Source organism: Polypterus senegalus, chromosome 15 (assembly GCF_016835505.1).
Source record: "Polypterus senegalus isolate Bchr_013 chromosome 15, ASM1683550v1, whole genome shotgun sequence".
NCBI classification, from domain to species: Eukaryota; Metazoa; Chordata; class Cladistia; order Polypteriformes; family Polypteridae; genus Polypterus; species Polypterus senegalus.
In genome coordinates, this window is record NC_053168.1 from 1,478,234 (window position 1) to 1,501,846 (window position 23,613).

The 23,613-nt window shown below is 47.3% G+C and overlaps 1 protein-coding gene across 1 annotated transcript in view; it reads left to right on the plus strand.

The window, feature by feature from the left end:
* The window catches only part of LOC120516079 (Wilms tumor protein 1-interacting protein), an 87,095-nt gene that overhangs the window by 34,373 nt on the left and 29,109 nt on the right, over positions 1–23,613 (plus strand). Inside the window, exon 2 of the mRNA XM_039737536.1 lies at positions 9,163–9,264. Within this exon, the coding sequence (XP_039593470.1) occupies positions 9,163–9,264 (102 nt within the window). The remainder of the gene's footprint in view (positions 1–9,162; positions 9,265–23,613) is intronic.

The following is a 23,613-nucleotide window of genomic DNA, read 5'->3' on the forward strand; positions in this document are numbered from 1 at the left end:
GAAATCGGGCGACTGGCGTGGCCATTCCAGAATGTTCTATTTTGTAGCTTTGATAAACTCCTGGGTACCCTCAGCAGTGTGTTTGGCTCCTCATCTTGTTGTAGGATGAAGATTGGAGACGTCAGCTGGAACTCAAGCAGTTCACATGTTTCTTTCTACACACCTCAGAATTCCTTGTGTCACTGCAGTCAGCCGTCCCATCATCACTGAAGTGAAGTTTGCCAGGACCTGTGCCAGCCATACATGCCCAAGCCATAACACCGCCATGTTTAACAGACGAGGTGGTCTGCTTTGCTGTTCTTTGTCATCTCCATACTTTCTTACGATCTCTCTGAGTGTCCCATCTGTCCACAAGACCTTTACCCAGAATTCTGCAGGCTCTTTTTCACAAACTGTGTTTGTGGTCTCCATCTTGCTGTGTTTCTGTCCATGAAGCCTTCTGCTGATCGTCATGGTGGCTTGGAGGATTCTTCTGTCCTGAGCAGTGGGGGTCTTCCTCAGCCGACCAGTCCCTTTGTGATTCCTGAGCCCACCAGTGTGTTCTTTCTTCTGCATGATATTCCAGACAGTTCATTTTGTCATCCTCGGGTTTTCCCAAAGTCTCCAGTGGTTTGAGTCTCGTTTTTCAGCCTCATGATGGCTTCTTTGACTGTCACTGTCACAGCTCTTGTCCTCGTGTTGATCAGTGGTGACTACAGACCCCAAAGGGGAGAAGCAGGCCGAGGGGTCTTATGAAACCCACCTGAGGAATCACAAACACCTGTGACACCAACTGTCCTGAAATGGGGGGCCGTGTAGAGAAAGGGGCATGTGACCAAAATGTCTGCAGATGCCCTTCAGTGAACGCCCGCAGTGTGTGTTTTATTCAGGGTTTAAAAAGTGTGGAGCAGAGGAGGAAATCAAGAAAAGAGTGCGACTTTGTGCCAAATATCATGGAAGGCTTGTCGTCGTATCGCGAGGACTGGCATTTGTTCAGAAATCTTTGAGGGGGACAGAAAAGCCACAGCTGCCAATCCCGACAGACCCACCCACTGTATTTATTTCACTGCACCGCCATATGCAGTGCCAGAGCCAGGAGTGCCCGCCGCACCGCTTTGTGGTGACCTTACTATCTGATCCAGTGTCAGTGATTTGGTTCCACTTCAAGCTCTGGTGGGACTGACTGGATGGGGGGCTCCAGCACTAGCCTATTATTCCTTTACCTTGAATCCCCCCTAAATTGGGAGCAGAGTAACAAAAGGTTTGGCATAAAAGACAAGCAGCGCCCCATTGGGAGCTCACAAGTCTCATCATAAATAGAGAAGGCCCAGCAGATTAGGAGCTCATTAGGGGCGTCTTCCTGGGAGTTTAGCGAGTCAGGGCAGGGGTCTGGGGAGACCACCTCTGTGACAAGGCCTGTCTGCCCATCTCTGGGATGCCATGTGCCCTGCTGCTGTATGGCCTTGTCCTGTGGCTCGGAGGAGATGGCCACTGGAGTGGAGGGGTAGATATTCCCGATTCTAATGGTCAGTCAGTCATTCTCCAACCCGCTATATCCTAATACAGGGTCATGGGGGTCTGCTGGTGCCAATCCCAGCCAACACAGGGTGCAAGGCAGGAAACAAACCCCGGGCAGGGCACCATCCCACCGCAGGATTCTAATGGTAAATCAACAAATGGAGTGCCATGTAGCAGCAGCCGCTCTGTTGGGCAACAGTGGGGCACCACACACTGACGTTTTTGGGGCCTGACGTGACTCCTTCATCGTCACTCCAGTTGTCCTCGTACATGGGGGTCTCCTTCTTGATAATTGTGTACATTTCCCATAACTTCTCACACCACATTTAAAGCAGTAAATATTTTGCAATGCAATATGGCCTGCATGTGTTGGCACAGCTTTATGAAGTCACATGCCGGCCGGCGTAACTAAAGACACGCATTGATTTCAGTGGACTGTGGGATTTCTTTTGATGAACATTGGAAACACTTGTGTCCTCACGGCTGACGTCCAGCACCCCGACATCCCAGACTTCTGTCAGTGTTTGTGCAGGATGACACGGAGAGGAAGTGTCCATCTGGGCCGGGGGGGGGTTTGGGGGCCACAAGCCCGCGTTTGTTTGCCTTGAGCCCACACGGGCTGCTGCTGCTGCATGCTGGGAGTCTAATTGTGTGCGTCCTGTTGCCTAAGCTCCGTTTCCTTTGGCTACCCTTGGAAAAAAACGCTCATCCCACAAGCACTGTCCCCAGTGACTATAAGGCCTCCCGCCGTCCTCGCTGAGTGAGGGGGCTTCGACTCGCAAGGCCAGGCTGAGTCTGTTTTTGATTTGTTCTGCAGTGTCAGCAGGTCAGGCGCTTTAAGGAGACTTTAGTTGTGGCACTTTCAGGGTTTTTCTTCAGCGTTCAGTGCCCTCCGACCTCACAACTGGCCACTTTAAATGTTCGTCCCGAGTCTTTGGGATCCGCCTCAGATAAGCGGCTTAAGCCGATGGATGAATGGACTTTATTGTGCAAACACTTATCTGTAAATGATGTACAAAGTAAAACAAACTTTCAAACATCACTCATTCACAACGCTGGGCCGCCCAGGTTGGGCGCTGCCACCTTTACTGTCACATTGCTCCATTGTCGAGTACCGTGATGATGACGACGACGGGATGTGACTTCAATCAGGTGGAACTTTGTAAAATCACATTTCTCTATTTAAATGTCAAAAAGATGGGAGAAGTGATATTTGGCAATTAGCCGTATCTTGGCTCTCATTGGCTGACTATCGCTCTGGTTTCCATATCTTGGCTCTCATTGGCTGACTATCGCTCTGGTTTCCATATCTTGGCTCTCATTGGCTGACTATCACTTTGGTTTCCATATCTTGGCTCTCATTGGCTGACTATCTCTCCAATAGTGTGGCGAGCACACTGACACAAAATGGCTGCTGTCGTGACGTCCCGGTAGATGCTGCACATTGCCGATGGTGGTTGAAGTGGCTTACCACTCATTATGTGACGCGCTATATAAATGTAAAGAATTATAGTTAGCTTGGGAAAGGCGCTATATAATTAAAATGTATTCTTCTTCTTCTTATTATTATTATTATTTATCCTAGCCAGTTACAGGCGAGTTGATCTCAGTTGCTCCGTTTGTCATGTATGTTCTGTGTATTTTATTGTATTTACCTCCTTTTTTTTTTTTTTTTGACACCCACTGCACACCCAGCCTACCTTGAAAGGGGGGTCTCTCTCTCTCTCTCTCTCTCTCTCTCTCTCTCTCTCTCTCTCTCTCTGTCTGTCTGTCTGTCTGTCTGAACTGCCTTTCCTGAGGTTTCTTCCATTGGTACTTGTGTGCTAAACGGACGGACGCCATGACAAAGGAAAACAGAAGAGATTTGACAAATTCATAACATATTTATTGGGATAAAAAGAATGTAGAATTTTACAGAAATTGGAATATTCTAGAAATAGATACGTACAATTGGACCTTATTATTCCGTTTCAGTTGTGAGGCCAATGTCTAGCTATTGCGTTGAACACCATTTTGAGGAGGATATCGTCTGCTGCTTTTTTGCGGAACATGAATTCCGATTGAATCATTTCTCGCCTCGTCCCTCTCTCCCTCTTGTATTGCCCCAAAGTCTCTCAATCGTCTGCCTGTGGACTCCACTTTCTGGGTCGATGAAATTGTGCGTGTGATTCACAGTCAGATGCTGGAATCCTTGCCTTTCGAACTCACTTGTCACGTATGCCTTCCAGGACTCGGAGTAAATAGCGGTCCCTGGTTTTCTATGATTTCACAATTTCAACTTAATAAAATGAGCTCCTTCCCAGTCCATCTTGGCGGTGATCTCATCAGACCTGCCTCTACTGCAAAGAATCCTGGTGTCATTTGTGATTTCTTATTCCACCCACATAAATCATGTTAAGATACTTTTTTACTGTCACCTCCGTCACGTATTCCATGTTTGCTCCTTCCTTTCCATTTCACTTGTCCTGCTTTTATCACATCCCGCATTGATTATTGTAACTCGCGGCTGGCAGGTGCCTCTCATAATCTTATATCACAGCTCCAGCTTATTCAAAACTCGGCTGTAAGAGTCCTGACTCGGACCAGCAGCAGCGAGCACATCACACCATCCTGCTCCATCTTCACTGGCTCCCTGTGTCTTACAGAATCAAATATCAAATCCTACTAATGACCTACAAAGCCTTAAATAACCTCACACCAAACTACATCAGGGACCTTCTGCATCACGATGTGCCTGTCCACCTACTAAGGTCCTCTGATTCTGTGCCCACACTAATCTACACTCCATAGGTGACATCAGGGCCTTCAGCTGACCTCCCGAAATGAATCAGATCAGCGGACTCCATCTTAAAGACAAATTGGACTGGACTGCCAATACTGATGATCTGTGTAAGAAAGGTCAGAGCAGACTATACTTTCTGAGAAGGTTGGCATCCTTCAACATCTGCAGTAAGATGCTGCAGATGTTCTACCAGACGGTTGTGGCGAGTGCCCTCTTCTACGCGGTGGTGTGCTGGGGTGGCAGCATAAAGATGAAAGACGCCTCACGCCTGGACAAACTTGTTAAGAAGGCAGACTCCATTGTAGGATTAAAGTTGGACAGTTTAACATCTGTGGCAGAGCGACGGGCATTAAGCAAACTCCTGTCAATCATGAAGAATCCACTGCATCCAGTTAACAGAGTCATCTCCAGACAGAGGAGTAGCTTCAGTGACAGACTTTTGTCACCATCCTGCTCCACTGACAGACTGAAGAGATCGTTCCTCCCCCACACTATGCGACTCTTCAATTCCACCCGGGGGAGTAAATGCGAACATTAATTTTATTTTAATTCTTTTCATTTTTATTACTCTTTAATTTAATATTGTTTCTTTGTATCAGTATACTGCTGCTGGATTATGTGAATTTCCCCTTGGGATTAATAAAGTATCTATCTATCTACCTATCTATCTATCTATCTGTTATATAGTGCCTTTCATATCTATCTATCTATCTATCTATCTATCTATCTATCTATCTATCTATCTATTATATAGTGCCTTTCATTATCTATCTATCTATCTATCTATCTATTATATAGTGCCTTTCATTATCTATCTATCTATCTATCTATCTATCTATCTATCTATCTATCTGTTATATAGTGCCTTTCATATCTATCTATCTATCTATCTATCTATCTATCTATCTATCTATCTATCTATCTATCTATCTAAACCTCATCTGTTCAGGAAGGCTTGTAGCTCTACTTGACTTCACTCCCCTTCTCTTAGTTTACCTCCATGTCAAGATGCTCATGTCACCTGTGTGTGTGTCTGTGTGTCTGTGTGCGCGAGACCATCAATGACGTTGTCTGTTTGGCCTTTTCTCTGAAGTCACTGTCGTAATGTTCTTTATTTATTTAGCTGGTTTGTACAATGCTATATACTGTATACCCTGCCATTCCTTCTTATATTCTATAAGTGCCTTGAGCATGGGAGAGGCGCTATATAAATAAAATGTATTATTATTATTATTTGCTTACTAAGGGTGGTAAACTGCGCAGGGGGCCTTATCCAAGAAAACGTTTCTCAGCAGACGCCTCCAAAAATGCACTGTGGGGAGGAACTCGCCCCGCGTTCTTTTTCCTTTTGCTGAACTTGAGCCACCTACTTTCCACTCGCTCAAATGGCACAGATCTCCTCATGTAGTTCCTCCAATCGACGGCTGTTTTCCCGCTCGAAGTCCGCTCCTTACACCAGCAGTAAATGAAGAGCACGACTGTCACAGGAGGTAATCTGCTCCCTTCAAGCCAGTTTCCCCGACGCAAACCCATTTTAACATTTGCACGACCGCTTGTCTTCCTGCTGTGCTGTATACTCATCTCGGGACTTTGTTCGCAAGTTTTCATAAGAGGCCTTTCGTCTGGGGGAACCTCACCGCATCGTCTTCGGTTGATGGCAGCGTCCAAGTATTCATTTCTGAAATAAAAAGGTCGTGGCACCAAATTGAAGAGGGGAGGCTGCGTAAGATCCCCCCTACCCATTGTAGTGTTGGGGTCCGTGGGGGAGGCTTCACCGCCGTCTGTTTAGTACACAAGGACCCTTTCATTTTTTGGGAGTTTTTTCTTGTCTCCTTAGAGCCTCAGGCCACAGTGTAATTATATTTGGCCCGTGAGAAAATAGCAAATGTCTACTAGAGCTGGACCACCGGTAGACAGCGCATGCACTGCTAATGCTACAAATCCCAGAATGCTCTGCTGGTGCGCTGGCATGTCACTCAGGACCCACAAGTGGCCCCTCCTCTGTTGGCATTCATTAGCGACTTAATGCTGCCGGTCACATCGGGCCACCCCTCCCAAAAATGGCCAAATGAACAGGTGGAAAGAGAAGCTTTCTAGAAAAGTCTGTTCTCAAACGTAAAGGTCCAATGTAGCTGTAACCAAAGAATGGGACTTTAGAGGACGCTATGAAACGAAACACCACGACAAGTTCAAGGAGGTGAAAAGAAGTTTGGTTTCATGGCCGAGCATACCACAGAGTGAGGCGGCTGTAAAGGCTCGTTTTATTGTGACAAAATCAGGCGGGCCCTTTAATGAGGGAGAGTTGGTCAAGAAGTGCACGATGAGCGTTTGTGATGCCGTGTGCCCAGATAAAAGGCGAGCATTTTTAAATGTGAGCCTGAGCAGAAACACAGTAGCTGGTCGTGCTTGTGATCTCGCCACAAATCGACATGAACAGCTGATGGAAAAGGGAAAAGATGTCACTGCAGCGACACATCAGATACCATCCGTGCAGTGGACTCAACATCTGTGCGTTACGGAGGAACTTGTGGGATTAAAATCAACGCATGGCACAACCACAGCAAAAGCAATCTTTGAAGAGGTTTCCAAATGTGTAACTCAAATGAGGCTGGCTGCCTTGGGATAAACCGACAGATGTGCGGTCAGAAGATTGGATTCGGGAGAACCGTGCAGGTGAGCTAACTGTTTACCACCGGAATCGTTGTGTGGCAAAGCCCTGAAGATGCACCGTGGCACGAGTAGTTCACTTTACAAGAGCCAAAGGTTTGACTCGCCGCCAGTTCAACTCTTTTTTCCGGAGGAGCGTTGTTTGGAATACGCAGGCGTGTCGTATCACACAGAGGTGAGATGGGTGAGCAGAGGAAAAGTACTGAACAGATGTTTCGAGCTGCGTGAGGAAATTTGTCCGTTTCTAGAAAGCAAAGGGGAAGACACAGCGGAGCTCCGGGATAAAGAGTTTCTGTCTGAGCTGGTGCCATCTCGATGTGATGAACCTGCAGCCTTGGTGGCCGGCCGTGTCATCACAGACATGTACGCTGCAGTGAGGGCTTTTAAAACAAAATTGTGCCCGTGGGAGACTCCGATGCTGTAAGGAAACCTGGGCCACGTTCCTTGCTGCCAAACCCTAAAAGCGCAGATCTCTACCGCCGTGTTCCCAAGCGCACAGTTTGCTGAAAAACACCCGGCCATTTGCCGACTTTGATGCCCAGAGATGCTAAGTAATCCGTTTGCAGTTGACGTGGCAAGCACACCAACTAACCTCCAAATGGAGCTGATTGAACTCCAGTGTAGTGACGCGCTGAAGTCAAAGTGTGATGCCGCGGGCGCTGCCCAGTTTCCACGTTACATCCCTGACACAGTGTCCCAGCTCCGTACCCAGGCTGCTCAGATATCTGTGTGAGTAACTGTTCTCCTTGATGCAGATGAACCAAACATCACACAGGAGTCACCTTCACTCAAACCTGAGGATTTCCTCACCCCAAACACTGATGAACTAGCATCCAAGATGAGATGCCAGGTATCTGGCTCGGACCAGGGTGCCTCAGAGCGTAGCAGACTGAGCCAGAATGAACGTTTTCTTTATGCACTTTTCCTTACCATGCCAAGGCATGGACTTGAATGGTTGGATTTTCATGGAAGGAAATTATTATTCTTATTATGTACGAGGACAACTGGAGTGGCGATAAAGGAGTCACGGCAGGCCCTAAAAACATCAGTGTGTGGCACCCCACTGCTGCCCACCAGAGCAGCTGCTGCTACATGGCACTCCATTTGTTGATTTACCATTAGAATCCTGTGGTGGGCTGGCACCCTGCCCGGGGTCTGTTTCCTGCCTTGCGCCCTGTGCTGGCTGGGATTCGCTCCAGCAGACCCCCGTGACCCTGTACTGTAGTTAGGATGTAGCGGGTTGGATAATGGATGGATGGATGGATGGATGATTTGTGGGGAAAAAAAAGGTTACCATTGAAACTTAACTCGGAAGGCTACAAATAGAGAAAGAGGCATAAGATTTTTTTTCATTGGATTTAAGAAATGAATGCCACAGACTGCGGTGGGCTGGCGCCCTGTGTTGGCTGGGATTGGCTCTGGCAGACCCCCGTGACCCTGTAGTTAGGATGTAGCAGGTTGGATAATGGATGGATGAATGCCAGAGATGTGTCTTTTATTTCACGTGTGTTTCTAGTATTAAGCTTTGCTTGTTCCAGATTCAATGTCTAAGCAAAACTTCAGTTTGTTTCCATATGAAAAGGTTCGTCGCTCTATCTGACGAGAAGGAAAACCTTCCTCAGTTGTTCAGTAAATATCAAGGTTGGCCCGCGACTTTGTCCAAGTTTTTAATTTTGGCCCACTGTGTATTTGAGTTTGACACTCCGGGTCAGTGAGTCGAGTGAAGAGGCAGGACCTGTTAAAGCCCACCGTGGCACTTCTTGGGTGATTTTGGGCTGCACAGGTTAATCGTATTGTATTTACGGGTGCACATCGCCGACTGCCTGAGATGACGTAAATGACGGCTGTGACTGGATGCGTCTGGAGACGTGGCGTCAAGTGACTTGGGCTCACCAGGGCTCGAGGTGTCTGCTGTAAGCCTGTGTGCCCTGCATTGTGGGTTGTGTGTTTATTTACCCAGCATGCCTGCTCCACCGGGTCCTGGCAGTATTCAATGTTTGATTTGCTTGTTTTTTTTTTAATTGCCCGTCTGTGCCTCCCTGTGAGTTTCACCTGAGCGACCATGAGACCCAAACGCCGGCCAGTCTTTATTTTAATTGTTAGAAGTTGATGTGCTGTTGTGGTGGTTTACTTGTTCATTTTGGTCAACTCCAGATCCTAACAAGATGCATGTCAGTTTATTTACATTTAAACTTTGATCTCTTTCTGTTTTTCAGGTAACTGCGTGAAGTGTGCCAAAGGTGTCTATGGGGCAAACCAGGCGTGCCAGGCAATGGGGAATTTGTACCATGACAGCTGCTTTACTTGCAGTGCCTGCAGTAAGTGTTCATTTCTCCTTTTCTCTAAAGCACAATTGCAGTTCCTGTCTCTTGTCGTCTTTTCTTGGGCAGGTTGGTTAATAAAATGACGTCCTCAGACCTTCACAATTAATCAAGTGAAGGCTGCAGCCCATCTCAGGCTCTCGGAAACATGGCAGCAGTCCACTGTGTTAGGTTATCACTCACACAGGGCTGATGTAGAGCTACCAGAACACCTCTGCGGACCCCCGGGGCGGGGGGCACACGTCGACTTTACACAGACAGCGACTGCAGGCGGGACGCTGGGCCCACGAGACCGCAGTGCGTCAGCCTTCTTCACGGTGTGGGTTTACCGCAAGTCCTGGGGCGGCTGGCGTACAATTGTCAGATGGTAATGGAACTGTGGGTCTTTGAACTTCAGCTTGAACAGCGTAGAGGGGCAGCGGGATGCAGTTAAAAAAAAAAAAGAGTAAAATACAGGATTTTGGAGTTTGCTGAAAAGACCGGAATGTGAAAAAAAATGAAGTAAAAGGTTTAGAGCTACGCCTTCTGTAAGGGTATCCTGCTGTTTTAACTTTGGAGGCGCCACTCAGCCCTGTTGGCTCACACCTCCTGTTCAACGGACGTACCCAAAATGTTGACATTTGAACCCTGCCAAGGTGCCCCTTTAACCTGCAGAGGCTGACGCCATTTCTAGTCCTCTACAGCACTGATACTTAGTGTTTTTTTCCTCACTCCCCCAGTTGTACCTTTTTGTGTCCTCGTGACCCCCGTTTGCCGTGGAGTTTCCTCCATCCCCATGTGCATTCGTCGCCATCCGTTTATTTTGGGGGTTGGCGTGGTCCCCCTTGAAGATTCACCACCAATTATCGTCCCTGAGGAGGTCAGTTTCCCCACCTTGGAGAATCGACACGCATCGTTAATCCACATGGCCTGTGGTGACCTGTAACACTGAATCCTGCACACCGTTCACAACGCGTCCCCACTTCATCAATCCTAACCTCTTCTTCTTCTTTCGGCTGCTCCTGTTGGGGGTCGCCACAGCGGATCATCCTGTCCTCGTCATCTTGCTCTGTCACACCTGTCACCTGCATGTCCTCTCTCACCACATCCATACACCTCCTCTTAGGCCTTCCTCTTCTCCTCTTTCCTGGCCGCTCTATCCTTAGCACCCTTCTCTCAGTATACCCAGCATCTCTCCTCGGCACATGACTTCATGAATCCTAACACCGATGCAAAATCTGCTCGCAGCCGACATCCGTCTGTGACGGTGTGTTGAGGTTAGACACGAGTTAGTCGAATATAACAGCAGGCAGCCCCCCCACCTTCTCCTTTCTGTGACGTCGCCCGTCTGTCTGCCTGAGCTTTAAAGGTTCATCTCCTCTGGACCCTGCTCGCAGTTTATATCCTGCCCTCCTAATGGCTCTCCTCTGCCGTTTTTCTTGATTGCACCCACTTCTCCAGGTGTTGCCACACAAATGCATTAAAAGCTGTGTGTGTGTGTTCTGCAGGCCCATCCCCAGGCCTGCCTTACGTCGTTTCCTTTTTAGCTGTGTGTATTTATGTCTCATGTTTGTACTTCCTGTGTACAGAACGTTTCATGTTTGTACGGTACGCCTCATTGGACACACACACACACATCCGAATTTCACCCTGGTCTGTTTGCAGTGATTACAGAAATGTTAGTCCACCAAACTGATTGTTGTCTGCAGATTTGACTGACTGTAATTACATCATTATCTGAACTTCTTACAAAGAACAGCACTCCCCACGTGGGACTCGACTTTTGACCTTAGCCAGGGCTGAAAATGTCCCTCGTGCTGTAACACTGGGCCTTCTGTGCCGCAGCCAGTTGTGCTTCCTGAATTCTGGAGTCTTGTCATCTCTCGTGGGTACGTTAGCGAGAGAGAGAGGTTTATGAATTCAAGCTCCATGCTATCGCCGTAATTGGAGGCTTTTGATGCTCCTTTGTGAAGATCCAACACAGAAGAGAATCGGGATCTTCTGTCTGCATCAGAAAAGGAAGTCTGCAGTGTTGCTGTTTCTGCCTTATCTCTTAGAATCACTAATTCATTAATTGGTGTGTGATGCATGTGAAGCTTACTTGGCTCTACTTTGCTCAGTCAGATTTTCTATAAAATACTGTGGCCACTAGGGGGCGCACCAAAGCCCCAAACCCTTGACACAGTTACTACAAGCACAGTCCCAGGTTAACAGAGTCTGTCAATACACAAATGGAAGGCTTCTCTTTAACCAGTTCTCCTTCTTTCTGTGTGGACCTCCAAAGGGTGTTTTCTCTTTTGTGTTCTCCTCCACAACCCCCAGGTGAGCTTCCTCTGGTGAATCACAGGGAGAAGTCAGACGAAGATGATGCCCTCCTTTTTAACCTGGACCTGGGATTACTTCTGGTGCAACAAGCTTACACCCTGAAAGCAATTTCTGACCTGACAGGGTGGGCCAGCAGCTCCTTCTAGTGGCGCCACGAGCCCCAGTAAGGCTGCCCTCCATACTGACGACTCCCATGCAGCGCTGTGGGTGTCTAAGTGGGAGCCACAACCAGAGGGATGCTGCCACCCAATGGGCTGGAGGAATACTTGGCTTTATGAAGCAGGCTCCATTTGTCCTTTTGCTCCAGTGGCCTCCTGACCGGGAAAGACCCCAATAATCAACCTGGCCAGGGTGCCTGTCTGTCTACGTATACATCCCACATTTAAATTATATAGATTAGCAGTGCAGTATTTTTTTATCTTTTATATAAATTGTGGACGCTAGGGGTCGCTGTTGCCCCTTTAAACCCAAAAGACAGATACTCAGGACACAGGGTGAAAGCACTAAGAAGTATTTTAAGTTGTCGTCTTCTTCTTATAAACAGAGCCCAACGCACCACAGCCACAATAACACAGGCAAGAAATACAATAAACACAATTCTCTCTTTCTCTGCTTTCTCCTCCACACCTCCCAGAGAGCTTTGTCCACCTCCACCCGACTCCGGCTCGCTTGCTGGGTCTCCAGCAGTCCTTCATATAGTCCTCCACCCGGAAGTGCTTCTGCTCTGGTCAGACGGAGAATTAAAGTTCTTTAATCAGCCCAGAAGTACTTTGGGGCTTCTGTCCTCATGACTTCTAGTACTTCTGGGCTATAAGGGAAGCATGACTCTCCAGGTCTTTTCACAGCACCCACTGGTGGCATCCATGGCGCCCCACAGGGCTGAGAAAACAAACTCCAAGTCTCAGGATGCCCTGTGGGAATCCAGGGCACTGCTACACTCCAGAGGAGCTGCCATCTAGAGTTTTGAGGGAGGCAGTGTCGACAAGTGGCCGCCGTCCCCATCCTTCCATCTCAGGGCATCCCAGCCGGGATGAGTTACCGACCATCTCTTACAATATATATACAGTGGTGTGAAAAACTATTTGCCCCCTTCCTGATTTCTTATTCTTTTGCATGTTTGTCACACAAAATGTTTCTGATCATCAAACACATTTAACCATTAGTCAAATGTAACACAAGTAAACACAAAATGCAGTTTTTAAATGATGGTTTTTATTATTTAGGGCGAAAAAAAAATCCAAACCTACATGGCCCTGTGTGAAAAAGTAATTGCCCCCTGAACCTAATAACTGGTTGGGCCACCCTTAGCAGCAATAACTGCAATCAAGCATTTGCGATAACTTGCAATGAGTCTTTTACAGCGCTCTGGAGGAATTTTGGCCCACTCATCTTTGCAGAATTGTTGTAATTCAGCTTTATTTGAGGGCTTTAGCATCTCAATTGGATTCAGGTCAGGACTTTGACTAGGCCACTCCAAAGTCTTCATTTTGTTTTTCTTCAGCCATTCAGAGGTGGATTTGCTGGTGTGTTTTGGGTCATTGTCCTGTTGCAGCACCCAAGATCGCTTCAGCTTGAGTTGACGAACAGATGGCCGGACATTCTCCTTCAGGATTTTTTGGTAGACAGTAGAATTCATGGTTCCATCTATCACAGCAAGCCTTCCAGGTCCTGAAGCAGCAAAACAACCCCAGACCATCACACTACCACCACCATATTTTACTGTTGGTATGATGTTCTTTTTCTGAAATGCTGTGTTCCTTTTACGCCAGATGTAACGGGACATTTGCCTTCCAAAAGTTCAACTTTTGTCTCATCAGTCCACAAGGTATTTTCCCAAAAGTCTTGGCAATCATTGAGATGTTTCTTAGCAAAATTGAGACGAGCCCTAATGTTCTTTTTGCTTAACAGTGGTTTGTGTCTTGGAAATCTGCCATGCAGGCTGTTTTTGCCCAGTCTCTTTCTTATGGTGGAGTCGTGAACACTGACCTTAATTGAGGCAAGTGAGGCCTGCAGTTCTTTAGACGTTGTCCTGGGGTCTTTGTGACCTCTCGGATGAGTCGTCTCTGCGCTCTTGGGGTAATTTTGGTCGGCCGGCCACTCCTGGGAAGGTTCACCACTGTTCCATGTTTTTGCCATTTGTGGATAATGGCTCTCACTGTGGTTCACTGGAGTCCCAAAGCTTTAGAAATGGCTTTATAACCTTTACCAGACTGATAGATCTCAATTACTTCTGTTCTCATTTGTTCCTGAATTTCTTTGGATCTTGGCATGATGTCTAGCTTTTGAGGTGCTTTTGGTCTACTTCTCTGTGTCAGGCAGCTCCTATTTAAGTGATTTCTTGATTGAAACAGGTGTGGCAGTAATCAGGAAATTGAACTCAGGTGTGATACACCACAGTTAGGTGATTTTTGAACAAGGGGGCAATTACTTTTTCACACAGGGCCATGTAGGTTTGGATTTTTTTTCTCCCTAAATAATAAAACCATCGTTTAAAAACTGCATTTTGTGTTTACTTGTGTTATATTTGACTTATGGTTAAATGTGTTTGATGATCAGAAACATTTTGTGTGACAAACATGCAAAAGAATAAGAAATCAGGAAGGGGGCAAATAGTTTTTCACACCACTGTATATACACACATACACACAGGGTGAGCCAAAAAGAAGTACCACATTTCAAATGTTTATTCTACAAAAACGCTACAAGATCAAATAGATTTCATTACAACACAAGAAAAGGGATGCCAAGTAGATGGTGGTATTATTAGAGATACACTCTTCGAGACGATATCTGAACGCTCGCACAACTCGTTCAGCCATTTAAAGCGGAATAGCAGCGATTTTGTGGCAAATAGCGTCCTTGAGGGCTTCAAGATTTTGAGGTTGGTGTGTGTATCTCTTCAAGTTCAGAGAGCCCCACAAGTAGAAATCGCACGGAGTGAGATCTGGCGATTGTGAAGGCCACCCGACATTGCTGCGCAGGGAGATCAGCTTCCCCGGAAAAATCACCCACAAAACTTGCATGGATCTCCACTCAGGCCATATGAGCTGTTGCTCCATCCTGTTGACACCAGGCGTCCACCACATCCATTTCTTCCAGTCCTCTAGCATTTCAATGTCATGTTCTGAAGTGACGGTGACCGTAGCTCCTCCTCGTCCTCATCACAAAAGTAAAGGCCTACAATGCCCAATTCTGTAATGGTGCCCTAAGCTGTAACATTGTGTACTCGCCATGCAGGGTTATATGATGACATTCACGAGGGTCGGTTTCAGCCCAATAGCGAAAGTTTTGCTTATTTACGCAATCATTGAAATGGAAATGTGCCTCGTTGTTGATGAGCGGTTTGCAGAATGTTGGCACACAACTCTCTCTACGGCTCTCCCAGTCTCTCTCGGTGAGTTCCTGCACTGCCATACATTTTGTATGGATAGAAATGAAAAATCAAAGACGTGTTGTAAATGCCTGAGACAGAAGTGCGCTGAACGTCTAGGAGACTGCAGAATGGACGCCCTTACAGCTTGGATGTTTTCAGGCATCTGAGGACGGCCTTGTGATTTTCAGTTCAATGTTGGACCCGTCTGTCTAAATTTAAAATTGTTTTCTGATTTGGGACGTCACCGTCAGGAGGAATGCTGAAGTGCGTTCAGAAGGTGCGTTGTGTAGCGATGATGGATTCGTTGTTTCTGAAGAACACTTCAACAGCACGGCGCACACCAGACCAAGGCATGTGGCCGACTGAGAACTACAGGGGATCGCCTGTCAAAGGACCCCCACCCACCTCAACACACCTCACACAATGACCTGGAGAAATGGGCTACCTCAGTTTGGCCCACCCTGTGTGTGTAATAAATATATATATAATTTACTATCTGTGTAAAAAACCCAGGTTCCTAGAAGCCATGGATTCTGGCACTTCAATTGATCAATGGCATCGCTTATGCATCAGCGGCTCAGCGAGTTTCTCTCTTTTCTCTCCGGTTTCACTTTGGCGACAGTCGCTTTCTTGGAGCTTCATGCTATAGCCTAGCTCTTCCGGGCTATCTATATATATATAATTCACTAAGAGCACACAAGACACTGAGCTCAAGCAAGACAGAGCCCTGCCCGCCAACTCTAACCCTCCTACCGCGTCATGGGATACGCACAACAGAGCCACGCAAGCCAACTGTAACTGTCCTCCCGAGTCCAGCGTCGCTCTCGAGGCACATAACAACTCACCAAACACAGCCTCAGTCGCTTTCGTCTGTGCAAAAGTCCACATGCACCTATGAGCCACGTTGACTTTACACCGCACGCAAAACAGAGAGCCACGATCGCCAAGTCACAGAGCCCCGCCCACCAACTCTAAGACCATGGGATACGCACACATTTAGTGTATAAATGGATATAAATAATTGCATGTAAACGATTCGCCAAAATCTTTTGTATGTAAACGATACTGTTTAAAACGTTACTGTTTTTTCATCAGTTTTCACGTCTACCTGTATTAGTTTAAATGGCACTTTTACCACTCGCAATAGGGCGGATGCACTAACTTATCGTGTCGACTGGGCAACACAGTGAATGCGGCGTCTATCTATATATGTCTGTGTTTTCGGTAGCCTGCTACAGGAAGGTACTCTCACGACCATTGGCATTGGTTTCGCTCCTTGCTATTTTTGTTATACTGCGACGGTGGTTTCCTAAGCCTTTGTTATACTGAATTCCTTTCTCACACCGCCGTATGCTAGTATAATATAATATAATATAATATAATATAATATAATATAATATAATATGTAGGGTGTGTGTAGAAAATGAGTTGTGATGGATCAGAATTCCAGCTGTGAGATTTCCCCAGGCGTCCACGATCCGGGTTTCTCACTTTCCGAGTGATGTCGGCGTCTTTGTGTTTGTGTGTGGGTGTCATGATGAGGGTCACTGAACTGAACTCAAAAACAAATCAGTAAATCCGACTGGGATGGCTGTTAGAATTAGAAAATGCTAGAACCCTGTTGATGTTGAGCCAAATTAGTTCAGCAGGCTTTGCTCTACAGAGGTGATGGTTTTGCGTTTTCGGGTGACATTTGTACTCCAACTACAGCACAGATAGGAAAGAAAATATGAGTCTTTCATTTCATTTCATCTAATAAAATATTGGCTGGCGATGTGTTATTGTTAATATTACAGCTTTATGTAGGCACGTGCTGGACACGTCCAGTGTGTATGTCCAGATCAGTTTGTCTCAGATCAACAAGCGCGTTTGCCTGATCCTTTTTATTGACTCCATACACCATAAACCTCTGGAATATTTTTGGAAAATGCAGTAGTCGTTAATCAGTCCTTGGATTATGTTTCTGCTTAAGGAGGTGTTTGTAAGGCTGATGGACATTCGTCCAGTAAATAGGATCGCACTGACGCTTGTTAATGTTGTGTATTTGTTTGACATCATTGAGATGCCACCACATACGTTCAGCAGTGAAGATGTAAAGCATTAAAAAGGTTAAAGTTATGTAAGAATGGGATCCTTGTATAGTCTGAGAGGTAAAACAAAAATCAAGTCGTATAAGCGTCAGGTCTTTTGAGGCTGCAGTCCAAGATGAGACTGAGGGGAGGGGGAGTAGGAGGGGCTTATGGTATCCACGCAGGAAGGGGCGGGTCCAGGAATGCGTGACATCAGAGGTAGAACGGGTGTCAATATTCCGTCCTGCAGAGGGGGAAGAAGAGAAGGCTTTAGGCAACAGTGCCACCTCCTGGTCCGGAGGGGAATTTCTATCATCAGTGCCCTTCAGCTGTCCCAGAACGAGGGCACGTGACAAGTGAAGCTTTACATTTCCTTTGTTGAATTGTCCATCTTGTAACGACTTAACTCTTATGTGCTGTTTATTGGTATGTCATTCTGTACGTTAAGTGTTGGAACAATTGTAAACTCTCTACTCTGTATGTTCTATTAATTTATTTTTTGCTCTAAATAGGTGCCATTTTTTTATGATCATTAAACCTACAGTGACCTTGTGTTAAGTGTTTTAGGATGTTGAAGGCTCTCAAAACTACCAAACATTAAGACCGTGGGAGCTGCCCTGTCTAATTCGGGGTGCAGCTGATTCATGGGATGCCAGGCCATCACAAGGTCCACTCGCTCACTCACAATCATCACACACGTTCTGAGATGAGTTTGTTTTAAATCACCGATTACTTTAATACACACCTCATCGGGATGGCGGAGAAAAACTTGCGTTCATGGAGACAAGCGGAGTCCACAAAAGGCGGCACTGCCCTGCCACTCTAGTAATAGAGATGAGCACAGTGGCTCTGTCACCTCGACGTCTTTTATTGCTTTCAAGTTATACTTGATAATTGCTCCAGGGGTGCTGTACAATGTGCCCAGACCCCCACAGGTCATGAACTAAGGCAGGACAGACTGGTCCTGTGAGGAGTGTGGGGTGAAGTTCTGCCAGGATTCCTCCTCGGGCGTTGACCTCGTGAGGGCCCTGTGCTCTCGCTCCACTGTATCACCCACTGAAACCTCGTGGCGACTTTTACTTCCTCTACAGTCAAGTAAGTCTGACGGACTTCTGGGCAGGAGTGTCTTGCAGCAGCCCGAGGAGCTCACTAACCCGCCCAGTTGGTAGTAGCGACAGGTGCCAGCTTATGACCCGCGCTGAATGGGAATTCCTAGGTCCCCATCACAGCTTCGCCACACATGTTGGCACCGGGTAGATGCACGTTGATCCACTCCGTCTACTACGCGTGTGTAGCGTTTGACCTCTGAGACCATCGCAGGCCTGTTGTGGCTCACGTGTCGCTCGTGGCCTCTCAGAACATTTTTTGGCTGCACATTTCCTCAAATACAACCCCTCAATGTCTGCCCCTGCCCTATTCCAGAGCCCACAGCGAAGACTTTATCTGGCGCGATTAGACCACTGGTGTTGTGAAAGAGGGCACGACTTTTATAACGGTAGGTAATGGAATCCACAGTTTGTGAGGCTTTACTGTAACTTAAACTCATGTGGAAGAAACAATGCAATCTTGTTAGGATTTGGTTATCAAAATGGCAAAAGCTGATGGCAGGGTTTGTGTTTCTAATTTGAACCTTGCCGTCCACACGCAGGCTAGTAAATCGCTAGAGTTAGGAGGCGTAAGTGAGACTGCACATCACAGAACACTCGGCCTCACGTCTTTAACGCGCAGCTTTTACAGTCCACTGGCCGACGATGGTCCTTTTATGTAATGGGCGGCTCTCCTCTGGGCACTCGCTCACGCATGTCGACCGGTTAGGAGCCTTGCTGTAAAGTGCTGTCCTTTCATTTCACGTTACACGATTTCTGGTCAGAGGGGATTGCCGATCACGTCGCCAGGTCTTGTGGGATTACACAGGTCATGTCAAATCACACGGCTCGGTGAGGACCGTCCAGCACAGTTTGACCTTCCCAGAGTATCGTGAGTCTCCCGCTTTTCCTGACGGCCAATGACGTGCTGCCTGATGGCGCTAAGAGCACAAGCTTTATTGTCGTTTTGCGTCCATACAACACAATTTAGTTGAGCCAAGTGAATTAGAAAAAGGGAGGATGAGCACTACAGTCAGTTAAAGAGGGACTGCTGAAAAGAGCAGCATATCTTTACGGTGTGGAAGTAGCTTTATGTATCATGAAGGTGTGGACCCCCATGTCCAGGACGTGTGCTTGACAGTTTACAATGAGTAGCATGCAGGGTCCAGAAGTGGGAATGGCGCTGGACAGATGCTGCTATGTGTGCCGAGTTCAGCCGCAGCCTTTCTTCATCAATACGAGTCTCGGACTAGTTGGACTGAATAGCTGGGCATGTCAGACAAGACGACTTGGGAGTCTCGAGGGAGCATCGTCACTACTGCCAACTCATTCTGTAAATGGAGTCTACGACTGAAAGTCGCTGGGAGAGCTGCGTGATGTGACCAGGCCTGAAATCGACGACCACCTGAACGAGCTGCTCATGTCCCCCCAATGTCACTTGTCTTTCTGTTTCTGATCAATTTTGTTTGACCAGGCAGAGACTTTCAGCGTGCCATCCACTGCTTTATCTGCTTACTCTCCGTAACGTGGACCGGTCGGAGGTGAGCTGTCAGATTTGTCTTTTTTTCTCCCTGACAGTGAAGTGCCAGGCTACTGTTTGGCTGGTGGTCCTACACGGCCTCGACTTTAACACCAGACGGTACTAATAATAAAGTCGCATCACATCCATGATTTAAATCCTTTTCTCTATCGCAACAAATCATCAAAGTGTTTTTGACCTTTTTTAATTCCGGAATTATTCTCGTGATGCTCTTGTATTTAACGTGCTAATTAAATCAAATTGTTAGGTCGCTATTTTTGCAGGCTGCAGACCAAAACAGAAAATTCTGAAACTGTCAAAATAATAATTTAAGTAAGACTGCAATTAAAAATTGGTGAAGGCAGACAAATCCCCATGGGAGGTTTGCGTGTTTACTGCAGCTCTCGGTGTTCGTTGTTTTAGTTGAAGGTAATAATCATCTCCGCCGTCGCTCGCCGTGCTGCAAGTTTCACTGTTAGGAAGGCGTGAGGAAGAGCGAAATCGAAGGAAATGAGACGAGAGAGAGAGAGAGAGAGACAAGCAATTCTTTGTTTCTGTCATGGGTGGGAAGTTCATGGCCTGCATCTCACATAAAGCGCTCTTGAAGCTATCTTTAGAATTTGAGGTTAACTTCTGGGTGGAGTGCAGCTTCCTGTTTTGAGGCGTCAAGCAGGTGGCTTTGTGGGACGACAGGCCGTTTCTCAATCAGAAGAGCTGACTTGCCCGGCACGTTGAGCTGCAGATTTGATTTGTGGGGTATGGTGTCTCTCTGTCTCTGGATTGTCCAGTTTACATTTTCCACTTTTTATGTCCTCCATTCTGTAAGGTCTCAATCTGTTCTCAGTCGGATTTGCACATTCGTGGATTGCCCAGAGGATGTAACGGGCTGAGGCCGCTTTTACCTCTGATCTTCTTCTTCTTCTTCTTTTTTTTTTTTTTTTTTTTTGTATTAATTTGATTGTAATCATTCCATACAAACAGATCAATTTTTACAAAAAATAGGATTGAAAACAAGTCGTCGTCTTCTTGTTCTTTTGGCTGCTCCCGTTAGGGGTCACCACAGCGGATCATCTTCTTCCATCTCTTTCTGTCCTCGTCATCTCGCTCTGTCACCCCCGTCACCTGCATGTCCCCTCTCATCACATCCACAAACCTTCTCTTAGGTCTTCCTCTTCTCCTCTTCCCTGGCAGCTCTATCCTTAGCATCCTTCTCCCAATATACCCAGCATCTCTCCAAACCAACGCCATCTCGCCTCTCTGACTTTGTCTCCCAATCGTCCCACCTGAGGTGACTCTCTGATGTCCTCATTTCTAATCCTGCCCATCCTCGTCACACTCAATGCACATCTTAGCATCTTTAACTCTGCCATCTCCAACTCTGTCTCCTGTGCCACCGTCTCCAGCCCATATAACACAGCTGGTCTCACTGCCGTCCTGTAGACCTTCCCTGTCACTCTTGCTGATACCCATCTGTCACCAATCACTCCTGACACTCCTCTTCTCCACCCACTCCACCCTGCCTGCACTCTCTTCTTCTGCACTGCACTGTCCAGACACCCCCTGGTGGTGACCACTGGCCCACAGTTTTCCTGATCGTGCTGCACTGCTGTCACATCTTTTGGATAAAAGCTACAGTTGTGTTGTCCGCTGGGAAAGCATCACACAAAAGGGGGACAGTGAGGCCGTACAGGAAGTTCCTGTGGTGAGGAGACCACCTGAAAATGTATTTGAACAAATGTGTGGGCCTTTTTCAGGGCCCTGTGTAATAGCTAAAGGGGTCAGCACTATGCCTGGTTTGCCCAAAAAGGTGGGCCGTGCAGCACAGTGCCCCTTGCCAAACAGCCAAAGGCATCCAGTAAAGTATGCCCAGCAGCGTCTGTCATCGTCCTCCTGTGATGTGCAGACATCTAGAAAGTTCAAAGCAGGGCTGTGCGGTCGGCACACCAAACCGGCCACTCGGACTCCACACTTTGACTCCCATATTTACAGAGATGACTGACAGCTATGAGCCGCTTCGTCCCTCCGAGTGGGAAGCATCCTGACGTGATCAAGTTTGAGTTTAAAGGCTGTGGTGATGCCGTGGAGGCTTTTCTGTGTGTCATTTATTAAGTTATAGGTCACAAAATTAAACCAAAAGTCGAGAAGCAAAGTAGTTTAATTGAATTAGTGTCAGTAGAGTTAGAAATGTGAACCAACCCATTATATTACAATGTACACTGAGTACGCAGAGTCAGTGGAGGGTCTCAAAAGACCGAGCGAGGGGTCTAAGTGTCTGGGCTGGCGAGGGTCCTGATAAAAACCAACAGGCAGGCCTTTAATGACCTCTTGGGCACGGCCATCAGCAGTGGGTCTGTCTGCGGAGAGAGTGTTGTCCTCGTCATCGAGAGGTTTACTTACATCGGCAGTCACAATCACGTGACTCTGGTCACTCTTCCTATGAAGGATTGGGAGAGCATGGGGGTCATGAGGTCATAAAGAGGCTCCTGATATCTACGCAAAAGGACGAAGGTCCAAGTCTTTAGAGTCGTCTGCGAGACATGGCCGCTATCCAGTGACCTGAGATGAAGACTCGACTCCTTCATGTGTGTCTCTTCGGAGAATCCTTGGGTCCCGCTGGTTTGACTTTGTGTTGCTCACGGAGTCTCGAATGAGGCACATGACCTGCATTGTGAGGGAGGCTCACTTACAGCACTACGGCCATGTGGCGCGATTACTCGAGGTGATTCGGCTCGTTGTTGAGGATCTGAGTGGCTGGACCAGGCCAAGGGAAGGGGACGCCCACATGACACCTGGCTACGGCAGATAGATGGGTGAGACTGGACTGCGTGTCTGCCTAGGGGTTGCCAACTAGGATCCTGAGCTGTGTCGTCATGTGGTGGGTGCAGCAACGCGATGTACCAGTGCAGGCTGCCCAATCTGACCTGACGCTGAGTCGGAGCCCTAGTCGTAGTCCAAGTCAGTACATCTGGAAACTCATCTCCGTAGCTCTCGTTAAAAGTTACACTTGGTCACTAGAAGTACCAGAAATTAAAATACTGCATTTTATTCCTACAGTTAAAGCCATGCTGGAGGAGTAACTGGTTGAACTGTTGCCACTGCTGTGCCCATTATTAAGAGTTTGTGTTTAGCGCATCCATCTTTCACAAACATCAAACCTCCTCAGAGTTTCGGCATCATTTCTCTGACGTTTTGTCTAAACCGATGAGCCACCCCAGACGTGCCTTCACTTTCTTTTTCTGTGTTTGTCTTCGATCCGACTGACTCACGTAGACTCACTTGTGTCACGTGGTGGTTGCCGTTGACCCGAGAGCCTCAAATCTCAGCTGCTAGGTGGTGGCACGCCCATTGTTATACCGTCAAAGTTCTGTTCTCGCAGTCCTCGTCAAAGCGAATGCTCACCTTGGGGATTTGCCTTCTCCTTTCGGGATCTCCAGGTCATTTTTTTAATCTGTTGTGTATCTTGAGATAAGCTGCCTCTGGAGCTCAAATTGATTATTAGTCGCGGTGTGGCGTGGTGTGAGTGTGCCAAGTTTCAGCAAATGACATGAGTGCAGACTCGACATCAGCGAGACGAAAAGAAGGAGCCGGTGGTGGACATCTGGTATGCCAGGGAGCCTCTGAGGCTGTGGAAGTGCCAGTAAACTGGACTGGTGTGACAACGCTGTGATGCTGGACTTCCTATGGAGACTCAGGTCTCTGCCAGTCCATAGTGGCCAGTGTGCTGAAGTCTTCCCAAAAGAAGCCCAAACTTCCTAGGAAAGCCTCCTCCATCACTGGGCCAACTCTTCACACACTGGAAGCTGTGGTGGAAAAGATGATGGTAGCACAATTGAATGCCATCATGAGAAATCCCCTCCAGGAGGCGCTGTCTCTCGGAGCACAGACAGCCACGGGCCCATTCCACCACGCTGGCACCTCTGGGGGTCTTTTCTGCCCGCTGCTATCAGGAAGTTCAATGCTTCCACCCGATGCCCTCATCAAGTTCATTTTGAACTT